Source organism: Chiloscyllium plagiosum, chromosome 5 (assembly GCF_004010195.1).
Source record: "Chiloscyllium plagiosum isolate BGI_BamShark_2017 chromosome 5, ASM401019v2, whole genome shotgun sequence".
Classification (NCBI taxonomy): domain Eukaryota; kingdom Metazoa; phylum Chordata; class Chondrichthyes; order Orectolobiformes; family Hemiscylliidae; genus Chiloscyllium; species Chiloscyllium plagiosum.
The window spans coordinates 115,611,952-115,626,725 of NC_057714.1; the positions used below are offsets into that span (position 1 = coordinate 115,611,952).

The following is a 14,774-nucleotide window of genomic DNA, read 5'->3' on the forward strand; positions in this document are numbered from 1 at the left end:
TTAGTGCATCTACTTGTCTGAAAGACTGAAACCGTGAATTTGCGACAAGCCTTTTAAGAAACCTGCAAATGGTGAAGAAAATAAGAGCAGGAGCGAGAGTATTCCATTCAGCCCTTTGAGTCTGCTGTACCATTCAATAAGATCATGGATGATCGTCTACCTCCATCCCCATTCATGCACCGTCTCCACACCCCTTAATTCCCAGAAATCTATTAACTAATAATGACTGGGCCTCCACAGCTCTCTGCAGTAGAGAATTCAAAGATTCCCAGACCACTGATTCAAGACACTTTTCCTTGTCAGAGTAAGACTCGGAATACTGAACTCAAAACATTAACTCTGTTTTTTGCTAGACTTGCTGAGTTTCTCCAGCACTTTCTGTTTTTAATTCAGATTTCCAGCATTCACAGAATTTGCTTTCATTCTCAGCGTCTATTCTATCAAATCTGTGAAACAGATAAATGGATTAAACATGGAGGCCAAGTTGCAAAGTCTAGGTTCATGTGCCATTCTGAATTGACCAATAAGGAATTATCTAGAGGAGATGGTTGTGTGGTGACAATATTACTGGGCTAGCAATCAAGATGCTCAGGGTAATGCACCACCACATCCCACCACAGTAAATTATGGAATCTAAATCTGTGTCCCCAGAGCATTAGCCTGGACCTCTGAGTTATTCGTCCAGTGACATTGCCACAATACCACCATTGCCTTCTGATTGCCAGATTTACAGCAATGTGGCTGATTCTTAACTGCCCTCTGAAATAGCCAAGCAAGTCACTCAGTTCAAGGACATTTAGAGATGGATAATAAATGTTGGCTTTGGCACAAGTGCCAAAAATTCCCAGAAAAGAATAAAGAAATTCAGTTGAGATGGTTAACATAGGATTTGCTAGTTCATTGAGTTATTGGTGGGACTCCAGAACAAGGACATAACTTAATATTAGAACTCGGTAGGTCACACATTTTCAGACTAAGGATTCTAGAATTGTGCAACACTCTCAGAATATGCTGCTGATGCTGTGGATGAATTAAAATATTCAAACTGTGGCTGACAGAGTTTTGTCTCAATTACAGTAGGAATTACAGAATGGAGATGGGGCGATGAACTAAGATTAGTTTAATTGAATAGCGGAACAAGCTCAAGGAGCTTGAAGGTGCCCTCCAAGTTTTATAACCATCATTTAGACCGGTCAGCACTAGGGACTAGTGCACCTTGACAGGCAATCACTCAGGCCACCCGACAGGCAGCAGGTAAAGCAGATGCCTTAAAGTAGCTGGGAATCCATTTTGGAATATGAAGTAAAACTTGACCAATTGAGTACAGCTCGAGAGCACGGCTAGTACCTGGTAAAGGGCTCTCAGTGGATGAGGGACACCCTTACCCTACATAAACCCTCAAACCGCTTCTGTCTGCTAGAATCGATTAATACGGCACAGAAGGAGGATCATCAGCTAATCGAGTCAGTGCTAATTCTTTTGAAGAGAACTCCAGTCAATCCTACCATCTCCCAACACAACTGATCTTTCTCTTTCTTTCAGTCAAATATTTATCCAAATTTCTTTTTGAACACTAATTTGAAACTGTATATGTCTCAACATCAAGGAGGGAGTACATTCCAAATTCAAACAATGCTTTGTGTAAGTTTTTTCCTTCTTGTTGTCTCTTTCTTATCCCAAAATATTTATGAAGCAGTCACTGGAAACATTTTCTATTTATCTGATTTAAACTTTTCATAGGTTTTATATATCTCCATCATATCCCCTCAGGCTTCTTGGCTCTAAGACAGCCAATGGCAGATGGAGTTCAACCTGGATAAATATGAAGTGATGCAGTTTGGAAGGTCAAACTTGAATGCTGAATATAGGATTAAAGACAGGATTCTTGGCAGTGTGGAGGAACAGAGGGACCTGGGTGTTCAAGTACATAGATGCCTCAAAGTTGCCACCCAAGTGGATATTGTTGTTAAGAAAGCATATGGTGTTTTGGCTTTTATTAACAGAGGGATCGAGTTTAAGAGCCGCAAGGTTTTGCTGCAGCTCTACAAGACCCTGGTGAGACCACACTTGGAATATTGTGTCCAGTTCTGGTCGCCTTTCTATGGGAAAGATACAGAGGCTTTGGAGAGGGTGCAAAGAAGGTTTACCAGGATGCTGCCTGGACTGGAGTGCTTGCCTTATGAAGAGAGGTTGACTAAGCTCGGACTTTTCTCTCTGGAGAGAAGGAGCAAGAGAGGTGACCTGATCGAGGAATACAAGATAATGAGAGGCATGGATAGAGTCAATAGCCAGAGACTTTTCCCCAGGGCAGGATTGACTTGCATGAGGGGTCACTGTTTTAAGATATCAGGAGAAAGGTATAGAGGGGACGTCAGAGATAGGTTCTTTACACAGACAGTTGTGAATGCATGGAATGCGTTGCCAGCGGTGGTGGAAGCAGTCATTAGGGACATTTAAGCGACTGCTGGACATGCAAAGGACAGCAGGAAATTGAGGGGTGCGTAGGTTAGGTTATTATATTTTACATTAGGGTAATCCTCGGCACAACATCGTGGGCTGAAGGACCTGTTCTGTGCTGTATTTTACTATGTTCCATGTTCTATATACTAATGTGAACAGTTCCACCTCTTCTGTAATCCCTCATCCCAGTAAATTTCTTCTGAATCCTCTACAACAATGGTAGACAGGGTAGATACTGCGAGGATGTACCCCCTTGGTGTGGAATTTAGAACATATTAACAACCTCAATATCAGATGTAGGCCATTTAAGATTGAGATCAGGACGGATTTCTTCACTCACATGTTTGCACAACTTTGGAACTGTCAACCAGGAAAGCTGTCAATGCTCAGTGGCTGAGAGATTGAGACTGAGAATTTTTTTGGCCCTAAAGGAATTAATGTTTTGGCAATAGTGTAAGAAAGCCATGATTTTATGGAATGGTGGAACAAGCTTTAGGGGCTGAATAGCTACTCCTGCCCCATTTATTTCTCCCCCTTTGCAGTCTAGATTCATCAAAGAGAAAGGTGTTTCTGTTTCATCACTGTGCTCTAACTGACCTTCAACCTCTCAGTCCTATTACTACGTGGCGCATTCCACTGGACAATGACCTTTCCCAAATCCAAGAGGAAAACATCACCAGAGTTGAAACTGTTCCAGGATACATCCACCTGAATTGAAACAAAACAAACAAATTCTTAATATTTCATGTATGAATCTTATGAACATTTCAGAAAATACGTGGTGTGCATTTTTTTTGCTTTCCTGAGCACAGCCTCTCCTCATGGAAATACAATTCCTGCATTTCAGCCTTGATTGTCTGTGATGCTGCAGTGTTGTTGTATTGCTCTAAATTTACACTATATGGGTCTATATTTTGTACATCTATATTGTGGTTGTCAGTGCTCTTGCCTAGTGCTCTGATGTCTGAGTCAGAATGTTGTGAATGAACCCAAGACAGCGTGATATTGAGTGAGCTGGTACCATCTTTTGAATTAGATACTAAACCAAGCGTCTGTCTGTCAAATTGGATGGATCTAATAAATCCCATGGCACTGTTTGAAGAACAGTAGGGGTGACTGCTGTGCTGGCCAATATTTATCCCTCCATTAACATCAGTAATAATCTCAAGAAGCTTGACGCTATCCAGGACAAAGCAGCCTGCTTGATTGGCACTACATCCAATGTTCATTCTCTTCATCACTGACACACCAAGGTAGCAATACCATCTACAAGATGCACTGCAGTAACTCACCAAACCTCCTTAGACAGCACCTTCCAAGACTACTACCTTTACCACTTAGAAGGACAAAGACAGCAAATACACAACATGCCAAACTTTCCTCCAAGCAAACTACCATCCTGACTAGGGACTTCACTGCCACTCTTTCACTGTCATTTGGCTAAAATCCCAGAACGCCCTTCCTTTCAATAGTGTGAGTGTTCCTGCACCTCAAAGGACAAGGACGGTTCAAGAAGGCAGAACTTGAACATCTTCTCCAGGACAATTAGGGATGGGCAATAAATGCTTCTTCAGCCAGTAATCCCCACATCACTTTCAAAGATGGTGACTTGACAGCACTGTTCCCTCTAACTTTCTTCCTGGCTGCAAGGGCATTCGAGGTCCATGTAAGCATGGAAGTCACAGTATGACTGCTGATGCTGATCGTCATGCAAAGAATCTTGGAAAGGCTTAAAAGGGAATGCTGCTGGACAACAATGTGCCATAGTGTAGCTTCTCATGACTCAATGTAATAATCTTGGCAAGGGATACTCATTTCGTCAACAGCTTGTTTTCTATTTTGGTGCCCTTTAATGTGCCCAACTGTCCTAATAATAGTCACAGCTTACCTCTGACGCAGTTACGTTCTTCTTCCCCTTGACATGGAGTAGCCGCTTGATGTTATACATGTTCGTCTCTACGTGTTTGAAGCCAGAGGCTACGCCTCCTTTCTTGTATCTGTAATGATCACAACACTACCATGGTTACTGCAGCCTACTGTTAGCAGCTCAGCAGTCATTTGGTTGCCATTAATCAGCTTTTATCCCTTGCCATTCCCATCCACATTTGCCATTTCTATTTGGACATGATGGCTCCCATGTCTTGGCCATATTCACCTCAAAGAAACAAAACACTGAGTGGCAAACATTAAAGCTAACAATTTATATCTTGTAAAATGCCACAAATGACCATACAAGGATGATTAAAACAAAAACTGACATCCAACTAAAGAAAGGTTAGGGTCAAAAGCTTGGATAAAGAGAGTGACTTTAAGGCATCCCTTTTATGTTAGGGCAAATCTAGTGTATTTTCATTATACACTCCATATTACAATTACTTCCTCCCTTAAGTGTTGAGACCAAATCTGCACACAGCATTCCAGATGTTGTTTCTCCATTGTCCTTGGCAATTGTAGCAATGTCTCCAAATTCCAGCACTCTAAGTCCCTTGCAATAAAGGCTTATAAATCATTTGCTTTCCCAATAGCTTGCTGTACCTGAATGCCAACTTTTGTGTTCCTTATACAAGTACACACAGTTTCTTGCAGTTATTTTATGCCTTTTAAAATACATTCCACTATCTATTCTTACCACCAGAATGAATAATCTCCCATTTTCCCACATAATACGCCATACGCCCACTCACACGATCTATCTAACCTCTATGCGACCTCTGTGTCCTTCTCACAATTTACATTCTGATTGATTATTGTACAGTCAGCAAAAAGATAGGCTGAGAGGCCCCATGCTGTGCTATTTGAAGAATGCAATTGAAGGAAAAACCAGAAGGTCAAAGGGCAAGCTTTTGGCAATTTTACTCACACGATACCATTCTTGAAGTAACTTTTGAACTCTGGAGACTCATAACCCTGTGTTTCCCGGTACTGGGTAGGTCCTCCACCAAGGTGATCATCCAGTTGGGTGATGTACATTGCAGCAGCTCCTTGCTCATCCTGGGTTGACTCCTTCCCAATCCAGTAATGGAGGGCTTTGGACGTCCCTCTCTCTGTCTCACGAATCTACAGACAAATAACTAGGTTAATTCTTCTTTCCTTTCAACAGCAGGCATTTATATAGCACATTTAATGTGGAAAAAAATCCTAAAGAACTTTAGAAGAATATAATCAGAGAATTGCATGCAGGGCCCACATAAGCAGATATTAGGACAGGTGATAACTTGGTCAAAGGAAAGGTTTGATCTAAGATAAGAGAGGTAGAGAAATTAAGAGATTTAGAGTATTTGGGAAACTGTCAATTGGGGAACTTCAGAAATCAGGGTCAGGCAAGAGGTCAGTATTTAAGGGGCACAAGGATTGTAGAGGGTTGTCGAGAAGAAGGTGGTTGCAGGGATAGTTGTCAGGGATTTTTGGTTCAGGACTTTGATTTTGAGTTCAAATAAGGGTCACTCATGGCTCCCATACAGTCAGTCGATTGGCCAATTATTAGCCAGGGAATGGATTCTTGAAGCTGGAGGTGCATACAGGGAAGAAGCCAATACTATAGGAGTCTGCAGATTAATCATATAATCCCTACAGTGTGGAGACAGGCCATTTGGCCCACTGAATCCAAAGGACTCTTCAAAGAGCATCCCACCCAGATCTAGCCCCCTAACCTATCCCTGTAACTGTGCATTTCCAATGGCTAATCCGCCTAGCCTGCATATCTTTGGACATTATGGGCAATTTAACATGGCCAATCCATCTAACCTGCACATCTTTGAACTGAGGAAACTGGAGCATCCAGAGAAAGCCCATGCAGACAAACTCCACACAGACAGTTGCCTGAGGCTGGAATCGAACCTGGGTCCCTGGCACTGTGAGGCAGCAGTGCTAACCACTGAGCCACCATGCTGCTCCAAAGATAAGAGAGAAAGGAAAAGAGGGAATCCATCTTGAAGCTCATATGGAGTATAAATACCAGCATGGATCAAGAGGGCTGGACCAGTTGAGCTGAATGGACTGTTTCACTGCTGGATATACTAAGTATGTCGCATCCCAACACCCATACTCCAAGAATGAATATTAATAACAAATGTTGAAAGATGAGCCAGACTAGTTACAGGTAGTAGCATCACCTACATCACCGCCTACAAGTTCTTCTCCAATCACACACTGACTTGGAAGTACATCATTGCTCCTGCACTATTGCTGGGTCAAAATCCCAGAACTCCCACCCCGACGGCATTCTAGGTCTAACTACACCTCAGGGACTGAAGTGGTTCAAGAAGACAACTCACTACCACCTTTCCAAGGACAAGGGGATGGGTAACTAATGCTGGCCTGAGCAGCAACACCTTCATCCATGAAAGAAAAATATAAACAAAAAATTTAAATTTTGTTAACATTCAACAAACTCAATTGTATAACCTGAAGTGTGTGTTAGGAACATAGGAATTAGGAGCAGGCATAGGCAATTCAGTCCTTTGAGCCCACTTCGCAATTTAACATGATCATGGCTGATCTTATCCTGGTCTCAGCTCCACTTTCCTGCCTGCTCCCATAGCCCTTTATCCTGCTTTTCATCAGAAACATATCTATTTCTTTCTTGAACCTGTGGATTTATTCTGCCTCCACTGCACTCTGGGGCATTGAGTTCAACAGATTCACAACCGTCTGAGAGAAGTAGCTTCTCTTCATCTCAGTTCTGAACTTACGTCCTCTCACTCATTATCTCTGACCTCTTGTTCGAGACTGGCCCACAAGGGGAACATCTGTTCAACGTCCACCTTATCAATTACCTTCAACATTTCATATACCTCCATCAGATCCCCCATCATTTTTCTGAACTACCATTAGTACAAGCCCAAGATATTCAACCTCTCCTAACACAACAATCCTTTCATCCCTGGACTCAATCTGGTGAATCTCCTCTGAACTATCGCCAGCGCAACCTCAAGAAAGGAGACCAAAACTGGACACAATATACCAGGTTCAAGAGTGTGGTGCTGGTAAAGTACAGCAGGTCAGGCAGCATCTGAGGAGCAGGAGAATTGATGTTTCGGGCATAAGTCCTTCATCAGGAATTAAACTTGTGGGCCGGGGTGGGGGGGTGCTGAGAGATAAATGGGAGGGTGGTGGGGCTGGGGGGAAATGCTGGAGGTAGATGAAGGTGGGGGAGACAGTGATAGGTCAGAGAGGAGGGTGGAGCGGATAGACGGGAAAGACGACAGAAAGGTCAAGATGGTGGTGCCCACCTCATCCGAGTCCCAAGCCTCCAACTCGGCATCGCCCTCTTGAGCTGTCCATTGTCTTTCCCATTTGTCCGCTCCACCCTCTGCTCCGACCTAGCATCTTTATCTACCTACTGCATTCTCAGCGACCTTCTGCACAGCCCCGCTCACCTCCCATTTATCTCTCAGCCCTCCCGACCCACAAGCTTCATTCCTGATGAAGGGCTTCTGCACGAAAGATCGATTCTCCTGCTCCTCGGACGCTGCCCGGCCTGCTGTGCTTTCCAGCACCACATTCTCGACTCTGATCTCCAGCATATGCAGTCCTCACTTTCTTTTAGTTGATTCCACAACGTACCAGGTTGGACTCAAAAACACCTCAACAACACGTTGGTCTTGGTCATCGTAAGTCATTGTCAATGATAACTGACTATATGAGGCCAGCACTAGGATAGGGTGGGTGTTCACAGCTTTAATTCACAGGATGCCTGCAGGGTGACTGGATAGTGACCCTGAAAACACAGGCCTCCGGGTAGCCAGTGCTGATGTTGCTCAGCAGGAGAAATATATTAAAAAGTCAATAAAAATTCAATTTTTCAAAATTTTTTTTCCCTCATGTGTCCCTTTCTAGCTCAATCCCTCCTCCAATAGATTTGGGATATGGATAATCTTCAACTAGTCCAGACTGAGGTACGTGCAGTAAGTTAGAAAGGGTGACAGGAGTACAGGTCTTATTGTTTATTAAAACGTTAATAAAACAAGCTTTCATGCAAGTTCTCCTCCTCATACTTACAAACAGTATCAGGTAACAATCGCCTTCAAAAAAACTCCCATAAGCCTTTGGAGGAACAGGGACCACCTCCATTTTCTGCAAAAAATTCACAAGAAAGTAAGAACCTCATATTGGAAGGCTGTTGGGAAACTTGAAAGGGCTCAGAAAACATTTACAAAGATGTTACCGGAGTTCAGCTATAGGTAGAGTCCGAATAGATTGAGGCTGTCTTCCCTGGAATGTCGGAGGTTGAGGGGTGACCTTTATAAAGGTTTATAAAATCATGAAGGACGTGGATAGGGTAAATAGACACGGCTTTTTCCCTGGGGTGGGAAAGTCCAGATCTAAAGGGCATAGGTTTAGAGTGAGAGGGGTAAAGTTTAAAAGGGACCCAAGAGGCAACATTTTCACACAAAGGGCGGTGAATGTATGGCATGAGATATACAGAAGTAGTGGTGAAGGCCGGTATATTGCAACATTTAAAAGGCATCTAGATGAGAACGTGAATAGGAAGGGTTTAAGAGGGATATGGGCCAAATGGGACTAGATTAATTTAGGATATCTGGTCAGAATGGACGAGTTGGATCGAAGGATCTGTTTCCATACTGTACATCTCTAGGACTCTAAATGAGACCTAATATTATACCTCACTTGTCATGTAATGGTGAATTCAGCATCATTAAAAGGAAATCCATACAAGAGATGGGGAGGATTCCCTGAAGCGAAAGATGTGTTCAAGGACAGATCTATTCAAGGGGACAGCACTGAATGAAGACCAATACAAGTACAAATTCCATCGCAGGGAAATCAATTTCAGAAAGATCATTAGAGGGAAAGATCACTTTGAGGTAATTGCTATGGTGAAGACTCGCCCCAGCAGAACATATGAGGTCCACTCAAGTCTGAGCCCTATAGGCAGAAATCGGGGACAATCTCTACAGAAATAGATCCATACACAGAAGGATCCACAGAGGGTCTTGTACAGTCGCCACTTGTAGAGATTTCCACTTCAGAAGGAGATCTGTGCAACAGTAGGTCATATTGGGAGGTGACCACTACAGGATGAAATCCTGTCAGGGTATGATACCAACAGGTGAAGATCTCTACAGGGATAGATCAATTTTTGAGGAGATCGTCAGGAGAAAATCAATAAAAGGGCAAATGCCAACAGAGGGCTATTCTTTCTGGGATAGAAACCTACTGAGGAAGGGCTCTGAAGGGATCCTAATGAGGTGATCACTACACAGGAAGATCCCGAAAGGTATAAGTCTCCATGGGAGATCAATGAGAAGAGATCAGCAGGTGATCCTTTAGCAGAAAATCAGTTGTAGATAGGTTAATTCAAGTGAAGATTTGATAGGGAGAAATCACTATAGCGAAAGATCCTTAAAGGGAGATTATACTTACATGAGGGAATGACCACATAGACCTGTGGGAAAATCATTTCAGGGAAAGAATACTTCAGGTCAGGATCCCTACAGGGAATAATTTGGGGGAGAGCCTTCAGTGGAGATGCCTATGGGATTAGATGGAGACTATTTCAGGCATGGGTTCCTACAGAGTGAGAAACCAATAGTGGCATATCCTTTCTGGGGGAAATCCCTACAAGGGAAGATCAGTTCAGCAGGAGGAGACCCTTCAGAGGGTCATCAGTTCTGGGGAGATCCATAGTGGAAAGATCTGCTGCAGGATGAGAACCATTTAGGGATCTCGACAAGAGGATTACAACCGGCAGTGCTCACCATGTCACTAGATGGAAGGGCTACTACAGGACAACGTGACTACAGAGAAAATAGTTACGGAGAGATGTGATTATAAGGAGATGTGATTACAAGGAAACGGGAATACAGATAGTCACAATTACAGAGAAGCTGATTTACAACATTCCTGAATACCTTTATCTTAATGATGATTTATATTTGGCATGTGATCAGTATGTCATAAACATTTTTTTAGTTCTTCTGGACCGTTCAGCATTTGTTGTCCATCTCTCACTGCCCTTGAACTGAGTGCCTTGATAGGTTATTGCTTTTGGTCCAGTCACATGTAGGCGAGACTGCATAAGGACAGCAGATTCCCTAAAAGGACCTTATGAACCAAGTGGATTTTTATGACAATTGTTGATAGTTGCCACGGTCAGCATCACTTAAATCACTGTGTAATCGAGATTTATTAATTGAACTTAAATTCCTCCAAGACTCTCAAAAGACAGGGTCAACATTCCTATTTTACCATAAACTGTAGCAACAGCAGCTATTTTCTAGGTGTTGTGGATATCATGAAGCAAGCTCCACTTGACGTTCTTACCTCGATGGTCCATATTTGCAGGCCTGGGCTCGTGCTGATATTTTTAAAGGCCTCTGCTATTACAGTTGGCATGGTAACAATGGTCACAACTAGAAGCAAGCAAAAAAAAATGGAGTCAGTGTTAAGACTGCATAATGTGCAATGTAGGTTGACTGAATTTTTTGTGGAGGTGACAAGATTGAATGATGAGGGAAAGGCAGTAGATGTTGTCTACATGGACTTTAGTAAGGCATTTGATAAGGCTGGTACAGAAGGTGAAGTCCTATGGGATCCAGGGTGAGCTGGCTAGATAGACCAAAACTTGCTTGGTCATAGAAGACAGAAAGTAGTGATGGAAGGGTGCTTTTCGGAATGGAGATCAGTAACTAGTGGTGTTCCGCAGGAATCAGTCCTGGGACTTCGTTGTTTGTAATGTATATAACTGAACTGGAGGAAAATGTATAGTAAGTTTGCAGGTGACACCAAAACTGGTGGAGTTGCAGACAATTAAGAGGATTGTCAAAGGATACAACAGGATATAGATATTTGGGCAGAAATATGGCAGACGGAGTTTAATCTGGACAAATGTGAGGTTATGCATTTTGGAAGATCAAATGCAGGTGCAAATTATACAATAATGGCAGAACCCTTTGGAGCATTGATATACAGGGGGATCTGGATGTACAGGTCCACAGATCCCTGAAAGTGGCACACAGGTGGATAAGGTGGTCAAGGAGACATACAGCAAGCTTGCCTGGGCATTGAATATAAAAATTGGCAAATTACATTACAGCTGTACAAAAGTAGCTGGGTCATATTTGCAATAGTGCATACAGTTTTGGTCACCACACCAGCAGAAGGACACTGATCCTTTGGAGAAGGTGAAGAGGAAGTTCACCCGGATGTTTCTGGCCTGGAGGGTTTTAGTTACGAGAGGTAGGATAAACTTGGACTGCTTTCACTGGAAAGGTGGAGGCTGAGGAGCAACCTGACAGAGGTCTACAAAATTACAAGAGGCACACATTGGGTGGATAGTCAGAGATGGGCGGCACGGTGGTTAGCACTGCTGCCTCACAGCGCCTGAGACCCGGGTTCAATTCCCGCCTCAGGCGACTGACTGTGTGAGTTTGCACATTCTCCCCGTGTCTGCGTGCACCCCCTCCGGGTGCTCTGGTTTCCTCCCACAATCCAAAGATGTGCAGGTCAGGTGAATTGGCCATGCTAAATTGCCCGTAGTGTTAGGTAATGGGTAAATGTTAGGGGTATGGGTGGGTGGCGGGTCGATGTGGACTTGTTGGGCTGAAGGGCCTGTTTCCACACTGTAATCTAATCTAATCTAGATGTTTTTCTAGGGTAAAAAAGTCAACTACAAGAGGGCACAGGTTCAAGTTGAGAGGGGGAAAATTTAGGGGAGAAGTGCAGGGAAACTTTTTCACATGGAGGGTGCTGGGTACCTGGAACGCACTGCCAGTGGAGATGGTGGAAACAGGCATGTTAGCAACATTTAAGGCATATCTTGATAATCACATGAATGGGAAGTGAATAGAGGGGCAGAAACTGCATGGGCAATAAGTAGCAGATCTAAATAAGTTTTAGGAATCATCAGAGGCATAGTGGGCCAAAGGGCCTGTTCCTGTGTTGCATTGCATCCTCAATGACAACAACCATCAATTGAGGTAATTCTTTTCCCCAATTGTTCTTAGTGAGAATTATTTAAGGGCTACCTTGTTTTTAAGGGCTCCTTTATCATTCTCATTAATTCATTAGAGTGGAACCACAGGAGGTGGGAGATATACTAAATTAGTATTTTGCATCAGTATTTACTGGATAGAAGGACAGGGAAACTAGGGAAGTTCGTGAAATAAGTGGCGATATCTTGAAAGGTGTCCAGAAGAGGAGCTGCTGGAGGTCTTAAAATGCACAAAGGCAGATAAATGCCCAGGACCTGATTAGGTGTTTCCCAGAACGTTCTGGGAAGGTAGGGAAGAGATTGCTGGGCCCCATGCTGAGGTATTTTTCTCTCTGATAGCCAAAGGTGAGGTACCAGAAGACCAGAGGTTGACTAATGTGGTGGCCATTATTTAAGAAAAATTGTAAGGAACAGCCAGAGAACAATAGACTGGTTAGCTTTACATCAGTAGTGGTTAAGTTGTTGGAGGAGATTTTAAGAGACAGGATTTACATGCATTTGGAAAGGCAAGGATTGATTAGGGACAGTCAGCATAACTTTGTGGTGTGGGAAATCATATCTCACTAACATGATTGAATGTTTTGAAGAGGTGACAAAGATTGATGAAGGCAGAGCAGTAGACATTGGCTATATAGACTTCAATAAAGCATTTGACAAGTTTCCGTTTTATAGACTGGTTAGTAAGATCAGATCACATGGGATCTGAGGGAGCTAGCTAATTGGATACAAAATTGGTTTGAAGGTAGGAGGCAGAGGTGTTGGTGGAGGGATGTTTTAAGGAATGGAGGCTTGTGACCAATGGTGTGCCACAAGGATCAGAGCGAGGTCAACTGTTTTTTGTCATTAAATAAATGATTTGGATGTGAATATAGGAGACATGGTTAGTAAGTTTGCAGATGACATCAAAATAGGTGGGGTAGTGGACACTGGAGATTATCTCAGAGTACAACAAAACGTTGATCGGATGGACGAATGGGCCTGGGAGCAGCAGATGGAGTTTAATTTAGATAAATGTGAGATGTTGTGTTTTGATAAAACAAACCAGGAGATTGACTTCACTGGTCATAACATTGAGTATAGGAGTTGGGATGTCATGTTGTAGTTGTACAGGATATTGGTGTGGCCACCTTTGGAATACTTGGAGAAATTCTTGTCACCCTTCTAGGATGGATGTTGTTAAACTTGAGAGGGTGCAGAAAAGATTTACAAGGATGTTGCCAGGAGTGGAGTTTTGAGCTATAGAGAGAGGCTGAATAGGCTGGGGCTTTTTTCCATGGAGCATTAGAGACTGGGAGGTGACCTTATAGAGGTTTATAAAATCATGAGGAGTAAGCATAGGGTCAATGACCAAGGTCTTCTTCCCAGGGTAAGGGAGTCCAAAAGTAGAGGACATAGGTTTAAGGTGAGAAGGAAAAGATTTAAAAAGGACCTGAGGGGTAAGAATACCTTCTGTATTTCTGTTGATGTTATGTGAGATTTGAAGAATTCATCAATAACCCCAAATGTTATCACTGGTGCATAAAACATAAAAAGCCACACAACTGATGCATTAATTTCCTAAACGCCACAATATTTTAATTGGCACAAGATAACAGGTACAATTTAACAAAAGTTTATTTTTTAAGTAACAGGCACATACTTTATACAGTTTACAGAATTCCAAATTTGTATAATCCTTTGCGAGTAGAAATTTTCCCTAACTTCATTCCTGAAAGACCTGGTACTAATTTTTAAATTATGCCCCTGAGCCCTATACATCCTTAAATGAACAGATCACTTACTCATTAAAACTTCCTTCATTATAACAGTGACTACATTTCCAATGTATTGCATTTACTGTACTGATTAAGAATGACCCAAGGTCATAAAAAGCATTGTCTATGCAAAATGGTTGTGTGTTTGTCTCTGTTACAGTCACTGCACCTCAAGTAATTTACATCATCTTGAGATGTGATAACACATAGATGCAAATCTTTATGAGATAGAACTGTCCAGTTGTTATAACATTCATAATAATAGTATCTTTAACATTTTTCTCCACATAGCAGCTCCTGAACTTCTTAAGTCTTGAGCAACAGACTTTGCATTCATTTGCAAGTAATTACCCAAGTGACTTCCAAGTATTCCTGGTTTGCAGTTAAAATATTCCTTTGTTGACAGGTTTACAAATTGCTTTCTCCCCTTTTCAGCTCATGTCTAACTATGCAGTTTCTCAACCTACCTCTCTGGTGTCCATCTTCCCTACCTTTGCAGCTCCTCTTCCTATTTGGAGTTTAGAGTCTTGAGTGCCTCCTCTCCCATTTGGAGCCTCACGTGCCTTCCTCCTGCATGTCAGGCCTCAGCAGCTTTGCTGTGCACA

At 42.7% G+C, this 14,774-nt stretch overlaps 1 protein-coding gene across 2 annotated transcripts in view; it reads right to left on the reverse strand.

Annotated features, from left to right (window-relative positions):
* Positions 1 to 14,774, reverse strand: part of vill (villin-like) — a 158,960-nt gene that overhangs the window by 46,215 nt on the left and 97,971 nt on the right. For both annotated transcript variants that reach the window (XM_043690859.1, XM_043690858.1), the window contains exons 2-6: positions 10,747 to 10,835; positions 8,461 to 8,535; positions 5,321 to 5,517; positions 4,349 to 4,457; positions 3,058 to 3,168 (exon numbers count right to left, since the gene is read on the reverse strand). In XM_043690859.1, the coding sequence (XP_043546794.1) occupies positions 3,058 to 3,168; positions 4,349 to 4,457; positions 5,321 to 5,517; positions 8,461 to 8,535; positions 10,747 to 10,818 (564 nt within the window). In that variant the 5' untranslated portion in view covers positions 10,819 to 10,835. The remainder of the gene's footprint in view (positions 1 to 3,057; positions 3,169 to 4,348; positions 4,458 to 5,320; positions 5,518 to 8,460; positions 8,536 to 10,746; positions 10,836 to 14,774) is intronic.